This window comes from Saccostrea echinata, unplaced genomic scaffold (assembly GCF_033153115.1).
Source record: "Saccostrea echinata isolate AGI-Se365-2 ecotype Australia unplaced genomic scaffold, CSIRO_AGI_Sech_v1 ptg000001l, whole genome shotgun sequence".
Classification (NCBI taxonomy): domain Eukaryota; kingdom Metazoa; phylum Mollusca; class Bivalvia; order Ostreida; family Ostreidae; genus Saccostrea; species Saccostrea echinata.
Window position 1 is genome coordinate 35,426,336 of NW_026889750.1, and position 14,550 is coordinate 35,440,885.

General features: G+C 37.7%; 1 protein-coding gene across 1 annotated transcript in view; it reads right to left on the reverse strand.

The window, feature by feature from the left end:
- LOC133197141 (mucin-4-like) overlaps positions 1-13,192 on the reverse strand; it is a 32,021-nt gene extending 18,829 nt beyond the window's left edge. Inside the window, exons 1-14 of the mRNA XM_061333008.1 lie at positions 6,958-13,192; positions 6,674-6,804; positions 6,350-6,525; positions 6,066-6,207; positions 5,358-5,553; positions 4,940-5,196; positions 4,350-4,575; positions 3,713-3,955; positions 3,496-3,627; positions 3,195-3,398; positions 2,090-2,344; positions 1,740-1,944; positions 1,306-1,472; positions 682-843 (exon numbers count right to left, since the gene is read on the reverse strand). Of these exons, the coding sequence (XP_061188992.1) occupies positions 682-843; positions 1,306-1,472; positions 1,740-1,944; positions 2,090-2,344; positions 3,195-3,398; positions 3,496-3,627; positions 3,713-3,955; positions 4,350-4,575; positions 4,940-5,196; positions 5,358-5,553; positions 6,066-6,207; positions 6,350-6,525; positions 6,674-6,804; positions 6,958-13,192 (8,731 nt within the window). The remainder of the gene's footprint in view (positions 1-681; positions 844-1,305; positions 1,473-1,739; positions 1,945-2,089; positions 2,345-3,194; positions 3,399-3,495; positions 3,628-3,712; positions 3,956-4,349; positions 4,576-4,939; positions 5,197-5,357; positions 5,554-6,065; positions 6,208-6,349; positions 6,526-6,673; positions 6,805-6,957) is intronic.
- Positions 13,193-14,550: the final 1,358 nt, after the last annotated feature.

Genomic DNA, 14,550 nt, shown 5'->3' on the forward strand with positions numbered 1-14,550 from the left:
TAAAAAGTAAACCTTAGCCAAGAAGTAGAACGGGTTGACAAAACATGCCAAAAGAACATGTCATACGTATGAAACACGATATATGGAAGATTATATCCTTCATGGCTATTATTTTGGTCATGTTTATTTACCTTGGATAGTTCTATGAATAGAAATAGAAAACTATAATGGCACGTTTATTTTCTCTTTATTCTTTAGTACCAAGTACAAAGGACATAAAAGGTTAAAGATGAAATTGGAAGAATTCTGCAGGGTAATTAATTTGTTCGAAATGGTTGACGTACACCGAACAAAAAGAGGTTTCAAGATGACAGAATAATTGTACACTTCCTCGTACAAATCAGCATCGATACTGAAGGAATTAAAAAAAAAAAGGTTTGGTTGTTTTACGGAGGCTGGGTGATCAGCATATTACCCAACAGATCCACTAATAAGAAAACAAGCCAATAAGTACAGTGTATCATTTAGTGAGGGGAAAAATACATGTTCAAGCTATCATTTAATTCAGTTTTCCATATCTTTATATAGAGCTATTCTTTTTCAACTAAGTCTTTAAAATATTTTTAAATTGTTGTTAGTAAATACATACAGTTATGATTTTGATTAAATGCAGAAGATATTACCAAAATGCAAAAAAAGCTTGAATAAAAACCATTTCCAATTAAAATCTACGGTTTGTACCTTCACATTTATTGTCCACATCCTGATAACCGGTAGGACAGTCTGTACAATTGTAGCCTCGACCCAGAGCTACTTCTTCCTGAGGGGTCAAGTCAGTACAGTTTCTGTCCAGAGCACATGGACTCTGAAGGCAGGCATCTTCATCATTCTCACAATCATCACCTTAGAATAAATTGTACATCTCTATCAAAAATAGCCCAATCTAAAAAAAAAATCTATCGTGGCAAGTTTCATAGCAACTTATCAGTTGAGTGATAATTCATCATTTAAAATATGTTTAAATTTTCATTTATTGAAATGGTTATCATTATAACATTTCAATTTTAAGGCGGCTTCTATATCTCACTTGGTTTATTTCACCTTTAAAGCGCTTTATTAATACATTTATTATGATAACATTAGCATTATATGTATTTCAACCGATTTCATCCATCTCTTCACTCTTACAAAATTTTGCTTTAATGCTTATAATTTCCCAAAAGAAATGTAATTTATTATCAAAAAGTATACCAATTTTATAAAGGGATGTTAGTCGTTCAACTCCATGACAGTTATCTCCCTCGTCAAAGAGTCAATGAACATTAATTATGCAATGCCTATTTGATTAGACTTTCACTATATTACCATCGTATCCCGTGTCACACACACAGACAGCAAGATTAAACATGCTGCTAGAACTGGTTCTGGTACTATTGTAGTTACACGTTCCATGGTTGTTACAACCACTACATAATACAATAGCGACATCTACCGGAGAGGCTGCAACATTCTTATCATCAACCACAGTCACGCTTAAAAAAGATGAATTTTACTCAGATCAAGCAATACAAAGAAGAAAAATCATGATGCATTTACCAATATTAAACTCATTAACTTCTCATACTTAGATATTTCTCTCTGTCAAAAAAGGATGAAACATCCAATTAGTTTTTATTTCGCAAGAGTACCAAGTGACGTTTTTCTTCCCCAGTTAAGACTTTAAAAAATTTGGTGAATCACCCTAATAGATGAAATATATGGAGAAACAGTATTGCACATATCATGCACAATATGTCTACCTTATGTTAACAACACTAGTGTCAGTTGGCGTCCATGTTGCTATGCCGGAGCTGGTGTTAAGGCTGAACCCAGAGCCTGGCTCCTGGAGAACTTGATAAGTGTATGTCCCGTCGTCTGAAGCATTGAACTTAATTTCTACAGATCGATTCACCTCCGCCAAAATTTGATCGCCACCTTCTAATTCTATATCTGGAGTTTCATTATCTGACAAACAAAATACATTAGATTCCTTTTTAACCAAAAGAATATATGTATCAGAGCTAACGTTATTGTGAGAAAAAGGGAAATCATCAAGCATATTTCGAAAGGTCCAATTATTGTTGTAATAAACAAGTTCGTTTTTCGTTACCTGCAGTTGCACTCTCGGTCTCGAATGAAGTCTGTTCACCACCTGAGGATATTGCTAGGTTTTGGTCCTTCGTTGCCAGGAAGTCAAATATACAAGCCTGTGTGGCCGATGCACCACCACAAGCAGTAATGGACGCATTTCGTTCCTCCTCAGAAAATTCGTCAATGAAGAATGGGACAAAGTCGGGATGTGAGAAATCTGATTGTGAGTATCCGATGTCATAATGAAACAGTGAAGTACTCTCACTAACACTCCCTGTAATACGAACATGTTCACTAAAATGGAATGATTTGATTTTCGAGGGATCGGTTTGAGGCAACAATCCAAGACTCAAGGAAACGAATTTTTGAAAACTAAATAGAGGATTTATTGGTTAATATAATCACGAAAACAGGATTAAACAAGATTACAAGATTTCAAGACTATAATAATTTGTTAAACATGCATTTTCAATATGCGATAAGCATTATTCCTGTGTTATGAATTTCACTGATAGAGGGCTTGCTGTTTATTATGTTCTCTAAACAAAGTTTGGGAATTGTTTTTACTCTGCTTTAGTCTATTTCTTATTATTATTAAATCATTTTGACAGTTTGTCTGATAGGTTTCCATATTAGAGGCAAGGATTTTAAAATTTTATGCATTTTTAATATTTATCAAACTTAGACCTACAGTGGGACATAAAACCTTAACAGAAGTGTTGTTGATTTCAAACACACAAATTTGGTAGGTGTTTAATTTTTATTACAAACAGGCAAACAGTTTGTCTGTGAAGTCCAGGACTCAAAAAGATCTGAATAATTAAGAAACTTGCAACATACGACCAACTGAATCTACATCCAGTAGTTATAAATATCACAACTTTGGTAGAGAGACTTGCTGCTAATATCACGTCAACAGTTTCTCTAGCTAGATTTTGAGGAGAAAGAACGTTCTCAAAGATAAAAACAATTCCCATCAATTATCAAATTTTTCAAAACGTGAACGACCGCTCCAGGACGATGAACAAAAAAGTAACGACTGGTCTCTTGACTAACTCAGTGGATCAAGGTTCATATATGCATTAACCTCATTAAGGTTTTATATGATAAAGTTTATAACTTACACATTTGTCCGAAATTATTGTAGATATTTCTCTCTGTGTTTACTTTGTCCCCTGTAAGTAAGGTGCCGTTTGGCAATATGAAGTCGTTGTTTTTATCCCCATCAAAGTTTCCCATTAGACCACTAACGTTTCCCTTGTATTCCTCGCTAACCACGCTCTCACAGGTCAGAAATCCGACACCCTTACTGATCGTTACTGACACAGCTAAAACCACAAGTATATAAACATGATAAATAATATAAAAAAAAACTTTTTTTTTTCTTGGTTGAATTAAACGTTATAGAATCAGATGAATACGTACAGCTTTGTAAAAATGTAACCGTAACAGTTTCGTTTTCTCTCGAAATAGAAATATCCTCCGTAAGAAAAGAGAATTCTGGATCATTGTCGAATTCAATTGTCAGGTCGCGTCCATTTCCACGAATATACATTTCTGTAAATAAAATTTTCATAATGATTTAAGTATGAATTTTCAAAACCTCCATGAACATGATTATTTGATTTACTGTAATACTGACTATTTCTGTTTCTAGACAGTTCCACCTGGAAAGATGCATTGGACTGGTCTTTGGCTGCAAACGCACTGAAAATTGTGGCGTTGATTTTAGTTCCATTAGCAGAGAGGGCAAGATCAGTCCGCCCCTGGAGTTCAAACTGAGCACCCCCTACGTCAAACTTCATCATGGTGTATTCACCATAGCCGTTGAATGTGTATTGACCGCCGTCCAATGTTGCAATATGGGGGTCACCGAAAAACCGAGCTATGAAAGAAGAGTAAGAAATAATGTATATAAATTCTTGCATATACTTTAGATCACTGACTTTTCGCGACACCTTCTTTTCTCGAGATTGTTGTTCGGTTTTTATTAAAAAAAATTTCACGAATGTTGATTATTGCTGTATATAATTTCTACAGTAGAACTATACGCGAGAAAGTAATTTTTGCGAGCAGACTTTCTCAATTGCGCAAAAATAAAGTCCTCAAGAATAAACAATGATTTACAGTATATTGATAATCCAATTTGTTTTGAAGTAAATCATATAAACAAAAATAAAATGCTATATTTCAGGTGCTTCCGCATAGAAAAAGGGATAGGAAACTTATACCTGTCTATTCGAAAATAGACCAGTTGCTTATAATTGCAGAGTACTTACCAGGCCTAAATCGTGATCTGCGGAAACATCTAGTTCTGGGTCTGACTTCGTAGTACCAGTTACAGTGCCCAGAATTACAGCAGGTTTCCTTGGCATCAAAATCATTGATATAATACAGTCTTGTTCTGAAAAATGGACTGTATTCCAGTAGACTACCGGCATATGGAATGGCGTTTGTGCGGGCGCCACGGGGTCTTCCACGCCAATTCATGGAGTAGCAGCATTCCTACAGAAAGTATGTAAACAGAATATTGTACCATGGATTCTATTTTAAAACATTTTAATGCATGTTTCAAATAGCATAGTAGATTTAAAAAATAGCTTCAGAAAATGCTTTGTAAATGGATTTTTTCTATATACAAGTACATGTAATAGCATGTTTATATATTCCAAAAAAGTATCATTTTTGCATGTCTATTTAACATCTACTGAATCGGTATTGTATAAGAATAGTCTCAAACCAAAATATCAGCTGTTCTAAAGTCATTATGTTTAGCATTCTTATACAATGCAGAGCATTTTTATATATACCAATAAATTTAAACAAATAACATTTTTGTATCGTACCACTTCACTTAAATGTAACTTACAGCACTTTCAGGAGCAGTCATTGAAGCGTAGCAGATGAGGTTGTTCTGTAGGTCAACTCTATTGACCCTAAACCGGGGAGATAATCTCAGCAGACGACTGTTACATGGACACTGTAACCTACTCCACCACCTCAGACGTTTGAGACGTGTGTCCACTCCCCTCAGCTTGTTTTCTATGTACCAGTTAAAGCATTTTTTCTCCTCTGGATTTAAGGTCACCAGACTTGTCATCTTGTAAATCCAGAAACCATTCAGTTCTAGAAAAATAGATACTTATCCTTAGATTTATATCCCTCTTTTCCATTAAATTTTCATCAAAATATTTTCATTTATAATTGATAAATCAATTGTGTCAAACGAAAAAAAAATGATGATATACAGAATTACTAGTATTTTACACATGTGTACACCATATTACCAGTATTTCCTTGGATCGAACTCATTCTGAAAGCTCCATCTTGGTTGCTGTAGGAATTGCTAACGTAAAACCCTTTGTAACGGTATCCAATAGAAATCTTCAGGTTATTTTTAGGGATAATATCTACATCCATATAGTTGAATACTACAAAAGTATTTTCCCCGTCCGTGATCAAAAGACATTGGAAAGTTAATTTCTGTAAAAAGAAATACTTGTAAATTTCAATCTTTATCTTAAGTTTGATTCATTTTCAATTTTAGAACAAATTTAATCCATTTTTATTTTGCCCGTAGTTATCATTTTGTTCTGTCTGTCCTTTTGTTTGCGAAAACTTTAAATTCACATTTGGCCTTCTATTTTGAACCGTAGTAGGTTTTCAGGTTTAGCATGTCTATTATTCAAATATTAATGTACTTTCAGATGTAATCAGATCAAACCCAATTGTTTAAGCAGTAATTGATATCTATAGCGTTTCCGACCGTATATTCTTATGTTATTCTTAACTATGTATTTTTACAACAGCTTTTTTAAGCTTTCTCTTATAAAAGAAAATGGAGAAAACGAATTGTTTGCATGAAAAAAAAGAATATAAATTAAAATTTTATATTATTGTTGATTATGAATTAAATTGTGTTCAGCAAACACAGTTTGTTTATCAGTGACGTAGATTAACCTTTGAAGTATCAAACTTGATTATCTTGAACTTACTTTTGATTGATCACCGTATATATTCATCTTGTACCAGGTCGCTTTGACCACCCAGATCGAATCAAAGTTCGGATAATCTTTGAAATAAGTTTTCACGATGTTGTTAGCTCTGTCAAGTATTTTCTGGTCATTGTTACCACCTCTGTAATTAAACACAACATTTAATCTAATTAACCTACGAATATACTTGTAATTATGGTATTTCATTTCTGTAGCATAATAATTTTTATCTTCATTATAGATTTACTCTGTATTGATGAATCATCAAATGTATCTGTCCTTACTTGTTGTAACCTCTGTAGTAAACTTTCCCATCCTCTACATTCATGTTTGAGTTCCCTATCAGATCGGCCCAATATGGACATAGGATTTTCCGCCTACTTGTTCTAGAGGAAGAAAGATCCCGAACAGAGATGCTGTTGTATCTTTCACCTAATCCTATTATTCCGTTCGTTCCAATCTAAAAAAGAAATCGATAAAATGTACAAAACTTGTATTCTACTTCAATTATTGCCATCATCCAGATGTCTCCTTATTCATTTAGCACTATATCATAATCACTTTTGTTCATCAATAAAGGGATATGTGAATTTGAAAAAAAACGCAACCTGTACGGAGGTAAATATTCCCGCTGTGCCATCACCAACGAAAACTCCTGTAGGAGCAGACAAAGTCTGGCCAATTCTGTCATCCCCAGTCAGAATAAAGTCTGATTCGGCAGATCCGAATGGCAAAGGTTCTGTGAAAAATTGTTGAAATTTATGTATAAATTTATAAGTATTACTTTTGTTTCATTATATAACGCATGAAGAGAGAACTAGAAAAAGCAATACATGACAATATATAGTAAGGAATAAACAAATATGAATATATTAAAACCTGTTTCGTTTACCGTTTACATTTGTAACTGCTTCAGTAGTACTTTTTGCCGCCTCAGTAGTTGACACTTTTGGAGCCTCGGTGGTAGTAAGTGCTTCTGTTGTTATTGCAGCCTCAGTTGTTGTTACAGCCTCAGTTGTTTTAGCAGGTTCAGAAGTAGTTACTGCTTCAGTTGTTGTAGCAGGCTGAGGAGAGGTTAATGCTTCAGAAGTTGTTGCAGCTTCAGATGTTGTAGCAGCTTGAGTAGTGGTTGCAGTTTGCATTGTTGTTGCAGCATCAGTTGCAGCATTAGTCATTGTTACAGTCTGTGTTGTTGTTGCAGATTCAGTTGTTGTAACAGTTTCAGTTGTTGTTGCCGCTTGCATAGTGGTTGCAGATTCAGTTGTTACAGCTTGAGTATTTGTTAACGTTTCAGTTGTTGTTGCAGCTTCGGTTGACATACTAGTCGTTGTGACTACCTCAAATGTTGTTGCAGTTATGGTTGTAGGAGGTTGTGTTGTGGTAATTCCTTCAGTTGTTGTTTCACTTTCAGTTGTTGCACTTTGAGTAGTAGTAGCTGTTTCAGTTGTGGTTTCTGCATCGGTTGTTGCAGTTTCAGTTGTTGCAGCTTGAGTTGTGGTAACAGCATCAGTCGTAGTTACTGTCTCAGTTGTTGTTGCAGTTTCTGTTGTAAGAGGTTGAGTTGTCGTCACTGCCTGTGAAGTTGTTGTAGGTTCAGTTGTTACAGCTTGAGTAATAGTAACTGTTTCAGTTGTAGTTGCTGCTTCAGTTGTTGTTGCAGCCTCAGTTGTGGTAACAGCGTCAGTCGTCGTTACTGCATCAGTTGTTGTTGCAGGTTCTGTTGTAGAAGGTTGGGTTGTGGTAATTCCTTCAGTTGTTGTTTCACTTTCAGTTGTTGCACTTTGAGTAGTAGTACCTATTTCAGTTGTGGTTGCTGTATCAGTTAATGTTGCAGTTTCAGTTGTTGCAGCTTGAGTTGTGGTAACAGTGTCAGTCGAAGTTATTGTCTCTGTTGTTGATACAGGTTCTGTTGTTATAGCTTGAGTTGTGGTAACTGCTTCAGTTGTTGTTTCAGTCTGAGTTGTTGCAGCTTGAGTTGTTGCAGCTTGAGTAGCGGTAACTGTTTCAGTTGTTGTTTCTGCAATTGTTGTTGTTGCAGATTCAGTTGTTATTACTTGAGTTGTTGTAGTAGTGGCTGTTTCCGTCGTGGTTACTGCATCAGTTGTTGTTGTAGTAGATTCTGTTGTTGCAGGTTGAGTAGCAGTTACTGTTTCAGTCTGAGCCTGAGTTGTGGTTATTCCTTCAGTTGTTGTCGCAGGTTCAGTTGTTGCAGCTTGAGTTGTAGTAACAACATCAGTAGTAGTTATTACTTCAGTTGTTGTAGCAGCTTCTGTTGTTGCAGATTGAGTAGTAGAGGCTGTTTCCGTCGTGGTTGCTGCATCAGTTGTTGTTGCAGCCAGAGTTGTGGTTGTGGTAATTCCCTCAGTTGTTGTTGCAGCTTGATTTGTTGCAGCTTGAGTAGTAGTAACTGTTTCAGCTGTGGTTGATGCATCAGTTGCAGCTTCAGTTGTTGCAGGTTGATTTGATGTAACAGCGTCAGTAGAAGTTACGACTTCAGTTGTTGTAGCAGGTTCTGTTGTTGCAGATTGAGTAGAAGTGGCTGTTTCCGTCGTGATTGCTGCATCAGTTGTTGTTGCAGCTTGAGTCGTGGTAATTCCTTTAGTTGTTGCAGGTTCAGTTGTTGCAGCTTGAGATGTGGTAGCACTATCAGTCGATGTTACTGCCTCAGTTGTTGTTGCAGAATCTGTTGTAGTAACTTGAGTTGTCGTCATTTCCTGTGTAGTTGTTGCAGGTTCAGTTGTTACAGCTTGAGCAGTAGTAACTGTTTCAGTCATAGTTGCTGCTTCAGTTGTTGTTGCAGCTTCATTTGTGGTAACAGCGTCAGTCGGCGTTACTGCGTCAGTTGTTGTTGCAGGTTCTGTTGTAGGAGCTTGAGTTGTGGTAATTCCTTCAGTTGTTGTTTCACTTTCAGTTGTTCCAGATTGAGTAGTAGTAGCTGTTTCAGTTGTGGTTTCTACATCAGTTGTTGTTGCAGCTTGAGTTGTAGTAACAGCATCAGTCGTAGTTATTACTGCAGTTGTTGTAGCAGTTTCTGTTGTTGCAGATTGAGTAGAAGTGGCTGTTTCCGTCGTGGTTGCTGCATCAGTTGTTGTTGCAACCTGAGGTGTGGTTATTCCTTCAGTTGTTGTTGCAGGTTCAGTTGTTGCAGCTTGATTAGTAGTAACTGTTTCAGTTGTGGTTGCTGCATCAGTTGCAGCTTCAGTTGTTGCAGGTTGAGTTGTTGTAATAGCGTCAGTAGTAGTTACAACTTCAGTTGTTGTAGCACGTTCTGTTGTTGCAGGTTGAGTAGTTGTAGCTGTTTCCGTCGTGCTTGCTGCATCAGTTGTTGTTGTAGCAGGGTCTGTTGTTGCAGATTGAGTAGTAGTGGCTGTTTCCGTCGTGGTTGCTGCATCAGTTGTTGTTGCAGCTTGAGGTGTGGTAATTCCTTCAGTTGTTGCAGGTTCAGTTGTTGCAGCTTGAGATGTGGTAGCACTATCAGTCGATGTTATTGCCTCAGTTGTTGTTGCAGATTCTGTTGTAGTAGCTTGAGTTGTCGTCACTTCCTGTGTAGTTGTTACAGGTTCAGTCGTTACAGCTTGAGTAGTAGTAGTTGTTTCAGTCGTAGTTGCGGCTTCAGTTGTTGTTGCAGCTTCAGTTGTGGTAACAGCGTCAGTTGTCGTTACTGCATCAGTTGTCGTTGCAGGTTCTGTTGTAGGAGCTTGGGTTGTGGTAATTCTTTCAGTTGTTTTTGCAGGTTCAGTTGTTGCAGCTTGAGTTGTGGTAACAGCATCAGTCGTAGTTATTGTCTCAGTTGTTGTTGCAGTTTCTGTTGTAAGAGGTTGAGTTGTCGTCACTTTCTGGGTAGTTGTTGCAGGTTCGGTTGTTACAGATTGAGTAGTAGTAGCTGTTTCAGTAGTAGTTGCTGCTTCAGTTGTTGTTGCAGTTTCAGTTGTGGTAACAGCGTCAGTCGTCGTTACTGCATCAGTTGTTGTTGCAGGTTCTGTTGTAGGAGCTTGAGTTGTCGTCACTTCCTGTGTAGTTGTTGTTGCAGGTTCAGTTGTTGCAGCTCGAGTAGTAGTAGCTGTATCAGTTGTGGTTTCTGCATCAGTTGTTGTTGCAGATTCAGTTGTTGCAGCTTGAGATATAATAACAGCATCAGTCGTAGTTACTGTCTCAGTTGTTGTTGCAGTTTCTGTTGTAAGAGGTTGGGTTGTCGTTACTGCCTGTGTAGTTGTTACAGTTTCAGTATTTACAGCTTGAGTAGTAGTAGCTGTTTCAGTCGTAGTTGCGACTTCAGTTGTTGTTGCAGTTTCAGTTGTGGTAACAGCGTCAATCGTCGTTAAAGCATCAGTTGTTGTTGCAGTTTCTGTTGAAGGAGGTTGAGTTGTGGTAATTCCTTCAGTTGTTGTAGCAGGTTCAGTTGTTGCAGCTTGAGTATTAGTAGCTGTTTCAGTTGTTGCTGCATCAGTTGTTGTTGCAGCTTCAGTTGTTGTTGCAGCTTCAGTTGTTGTTGCAGCTTCAGTTGTTGCAGGTTGTGTTGTAAGAGCGTCAGTAGTAGTTACGGCTTCAGTTGTTTTTTTAGGTTCAGTTGTTGTTGCAGCTTGAGTAGTAGTAACTGTTTCAGATGTGGTTGCTGCATCAGTTGTTGCAGGTTCAGTTGTTGTAACAGCGTCAGTAGTAGTTACGGCTTCAGTTGTAGCAGGTTCTGTTGTTGCAGGTTGAGTAGTAGTGGCTGTTTCCATCGTGGTTGCTGCATTAGTTGTTGTTGCAGTCTGAGTAGTGGTAATTCCCTCAGTTGTTGTTACAGGTTCAGTTGTTTCAGCTTGAGTAGTAGTAACTTTTTCAGTTGTGGTCGCTGCATCAGTTGCAGCTTCGGTTGTTGCAGATTGAGTTGTGGTTACAGCGTCAGTCGTCGTTACTGCATCAGTTGTTGTTGCAGTTTCTGTTGTAAGAGGTTGAGTTGTCGTCACTTCTTGGGTAGTTGTTGCAGGTTCGGTTGTTACAGATTGAGTAGTAGTAGCTGTTTCAGTTGTAGTTGCTGCTTCAGTTGTTGTTGCAGCTTCAGTTGTGGTAACAGCATCAGTCGTCGTTAATGCATAAGTTGTTGTGGCACGTTCCGTTGTAGGAGCTTGGGTTGTGGTAATTCCTTCAGTTGTTGTTTCACTTTCAGTTGTTGCACTTTGAGTAGTTGTAGCTGTTTCAGTTGTGGTTTCTGCATCGGTTGTTGTTGCAGTTTCAGTTGTTGCAGCTTGAGTTGTGGTAACAGCATCAGTCGTAGTTATTGTCTCAGTTGTTGTTGCAGATTCTGTCGTAAGAGGTTGAGTTGTCGTCACTTCCTGGGTAGTTGTTGCAGGTTCGGTTGTTACAGATTGAGTAGTAGTAGCTGTTTCAGTAGTAGTTGCTGCTTCAGTTGTTGTTGCAGTTTCAGTTGTGGTAACAGCGTCAGTCGTCGTTACTGCATCAGTTGTTGTTGCAGTTTCTGTTGTAAGAGGTTGAGTTGTCGTCACTTCTTGGGTAGTTGTTGCAGGTTCGGTTGTTACAGATTGAGTAGTAGTAGCTGTTTCAGTTGTAGTTGCTGCTTCAGTTGTTGTTGCAGTTTCAGTTGTGGTAACAGCATCAGTCGTCGTTAATGCATAAGTTGTTGTGGCACGTTCCGTTGTAGGAGCTTGGGTTGTGGTAATTCCTTCAGTTGTTGTTTCACTTTCAGTTGTTGCACTTTGAGTAGTAGTAGTAGCTGTTTCAGTTGTGGTTTCTGCATCGGTTGTTGTTGCAGTTTCAGTTGTTGCAGCTTGAGTTGTGGTAACAGCATCAGTCGTAGTTATTGTCTCAGTTGTTGTTGCAGTTTCTGTTGTAAGAGGTTGAGTTGTCGTCACTTCCTGGGTAGTTGTTGCAGGTTTGGTTGTTACAGATTGAGTAGTAGTAGCTGTTTCAGTAGTAGTTGCTGCTTCAGTTGTTGTTGCAGTTTCAGTTGTGGTAACAGCGTCAGTTGTCGTTACTGCATAAGTTGTTGTGGCAGGTTCCGTTGTAGGAGCTTGGGTTGTGGTAATTCCTTCAGTTGTTGCACTTTGAGTAGTAGTAGCTCTTTCAGTTGTGGTTTCTGCATCGGTTGTTGTTGCAGTTTCAGTTGTTGCAGCTTGAGTTGTGGTAACAGCATCAGTCGTAGTTACTGTCTCAGTTGTTGTTGCAGTTTCTGTTGTAAGAGGTTGAATTGTCGTCACTTCCTGGGTAGTTGTTGCAGGTTCGGTTGTTAAAAATTGAGTAGTAGTAGCTGTTTCAGTTGTAGTTGCTGCTTCAGTTGTTGTTGCAGTTGTGGTAACAGCATCAGTCGTCGTTACTTCATCAGTTGTTGTGGCATGTTCCGTTGTAGGAGCTTGGGTTGTGGTAATTCCTTCAGTTGTTGTTTCACTTTCAGTTGTTGCACTTTGAGTAGTAGTAGCTGTTTCAGTTGTGGTTTCTGCATCAGTTGTTGTTGCAGTTGCAGTTGTTGCAGCTTGAGTTGTGGTAACAGTGTCAGTCGAAGTTATTGTCTCTGTTGTTGATACAGGTTCCGTTGTTATAGCTTGAGTTGTGGTAACTGCTTCAGTTGTTGTTTCAGTCTCAGTTGTTGCAGCTTGAGTTGTTGCAGCTTGAGTAGCGGTAACTGTTTCAGTTGTTGTTTCTGCAATTGTTGTTGTTGCAGATTCAGTTGTTATTACTTGAGTTGTGGTAACTGCTTCATTTGTGGTCGCAGTTTCAGTTGTTGTTGCTTGAATATTGGTAACTGTTTCAGTCGTTGATGCTGCTTCAGCTGTTGTTGCAGCTTCTGTAGTAACAGTTTGGGTTGTGGTAACTGCTTCAGTTGTTGTTTCAGCTTGAGTTGTGGTCACTGCCTCAGACGTGGTAACTGCTTCAGTTGTTGTTCCAGCTTCAGTTGTTGCAGCTTCAGTTGTGGTATCAGCGTCAGTTGTTGTTTCAGCCTCAGTTGTTGTTGCATCTGCCGTTGTAACATTCAGTGTTTCAGCTGTGGTTGCAGCTTCAGATGTAACTGTCAACGTTGTCACGCCTTCAGTAGTTATAGATTCGGTTGTTAATGCATCTGTGGTGGTAGAACTTGTTATTTCTTGAGGTAGATATAAAAGGAATAAGGCCAAAAGAAAAGATGTCCTCATTTTCTGTAAACAATAAATAAAATCATTACAAATATCAGTTATGGATATTCTATTTATAACCGAAAGTATTAAAAAAGTGACCCGTTTTCTTGCTTGCACAAAGGCCATTCGATCAAAACAGTTCTTTTTGGAGGAGGATACATCCGCGGATACAGAATTTTTTTCCAGAGATGGGGGTTTGGTTTATACCTACTATAACCCCCAACCCTAAACTTGTCTAAAAGCAAAAACCTATTTCGGGGGGTGGGGAGGCAAGTGACTTTTCTTACCATTTTACTAGGTGTCCTTGTTTTCTAGGGGTCCGTGTTTTCTAAAATGGGGGACGGTTCAGATATTTTTTTTTCTTACTTTACTAAACAAATAAGAAAATTCCGGAAGGGGGTAGTCCGGACCCCTTAACCCCCATCCCCACCCGCTGGATCCGCGCATGGGATTTTTTTTTTCATTCAACGTAATTTATTCTAAATGATTTTGAATGCAGTAGATGAATGTACAAGTAGGTTTAACAACTACTGTGTTTGGTTGTTTTTGTCTCACTGTGTGGTCTTGTGCGGTTATGAGTATTTACAACGTGGCTTAAGAAGGAATATAAGTTGCTTATTAATATCCTAATCTTATTTTTAACACTTCAACGCGGACTTTATTCTGAATTGTTCAGACAATATTTAATCTGTGTCAATTCCCATGTGTCAGGAATCTTACACATGAAGATATGGCAAGATAACTATGAACTTTAAATATACATAGATCTTATGAGAAGGTCTACGAAACATGACAAAATGTCTTAAATTGTCTGTAAGTTATTCCAATTAATAGAAAATTATCGGGTACTATGAAACCCTAAATTATTTTGAACAATATATGTGAATGAACATATGCAGGTAGTATGTGCTATAAGGGAATTGACAAAGATATATTCTTTCATTGTTAAGAGTTTAGCATATCACCTGGCCCCGGGATCATGAAACATCTTAAGCTTACATGTATAAGTCAAAATCTTTATGTTTTACTACGATATTGTAGAAGTCAAGCAGACCAAAATTAAAATATTTTTTCAATATTGCTTTACAAAAGTGTTGTTATTTGTAAATTTAGAGATTAATCCAATAATTAATGAGGATTTTACTTGCGATTGAAAATTTGACTTAAGTCTAAGTTTGTTTCATGATTCTGGGGCCTGGAGAGTTAAAAATTAAAAATATCTGTTTCTTTCGACGTAATCAGCATACTGGGAATTAAATAAAGCAAGCATTTACTGAGCATATTTATTAATACTTGGCTATGCAAATCTGAGACAGTTTCAAAGATTTCTGGATCATGAAGAGTCTCGATTAAACATCGATTTAACAGACCCGTAT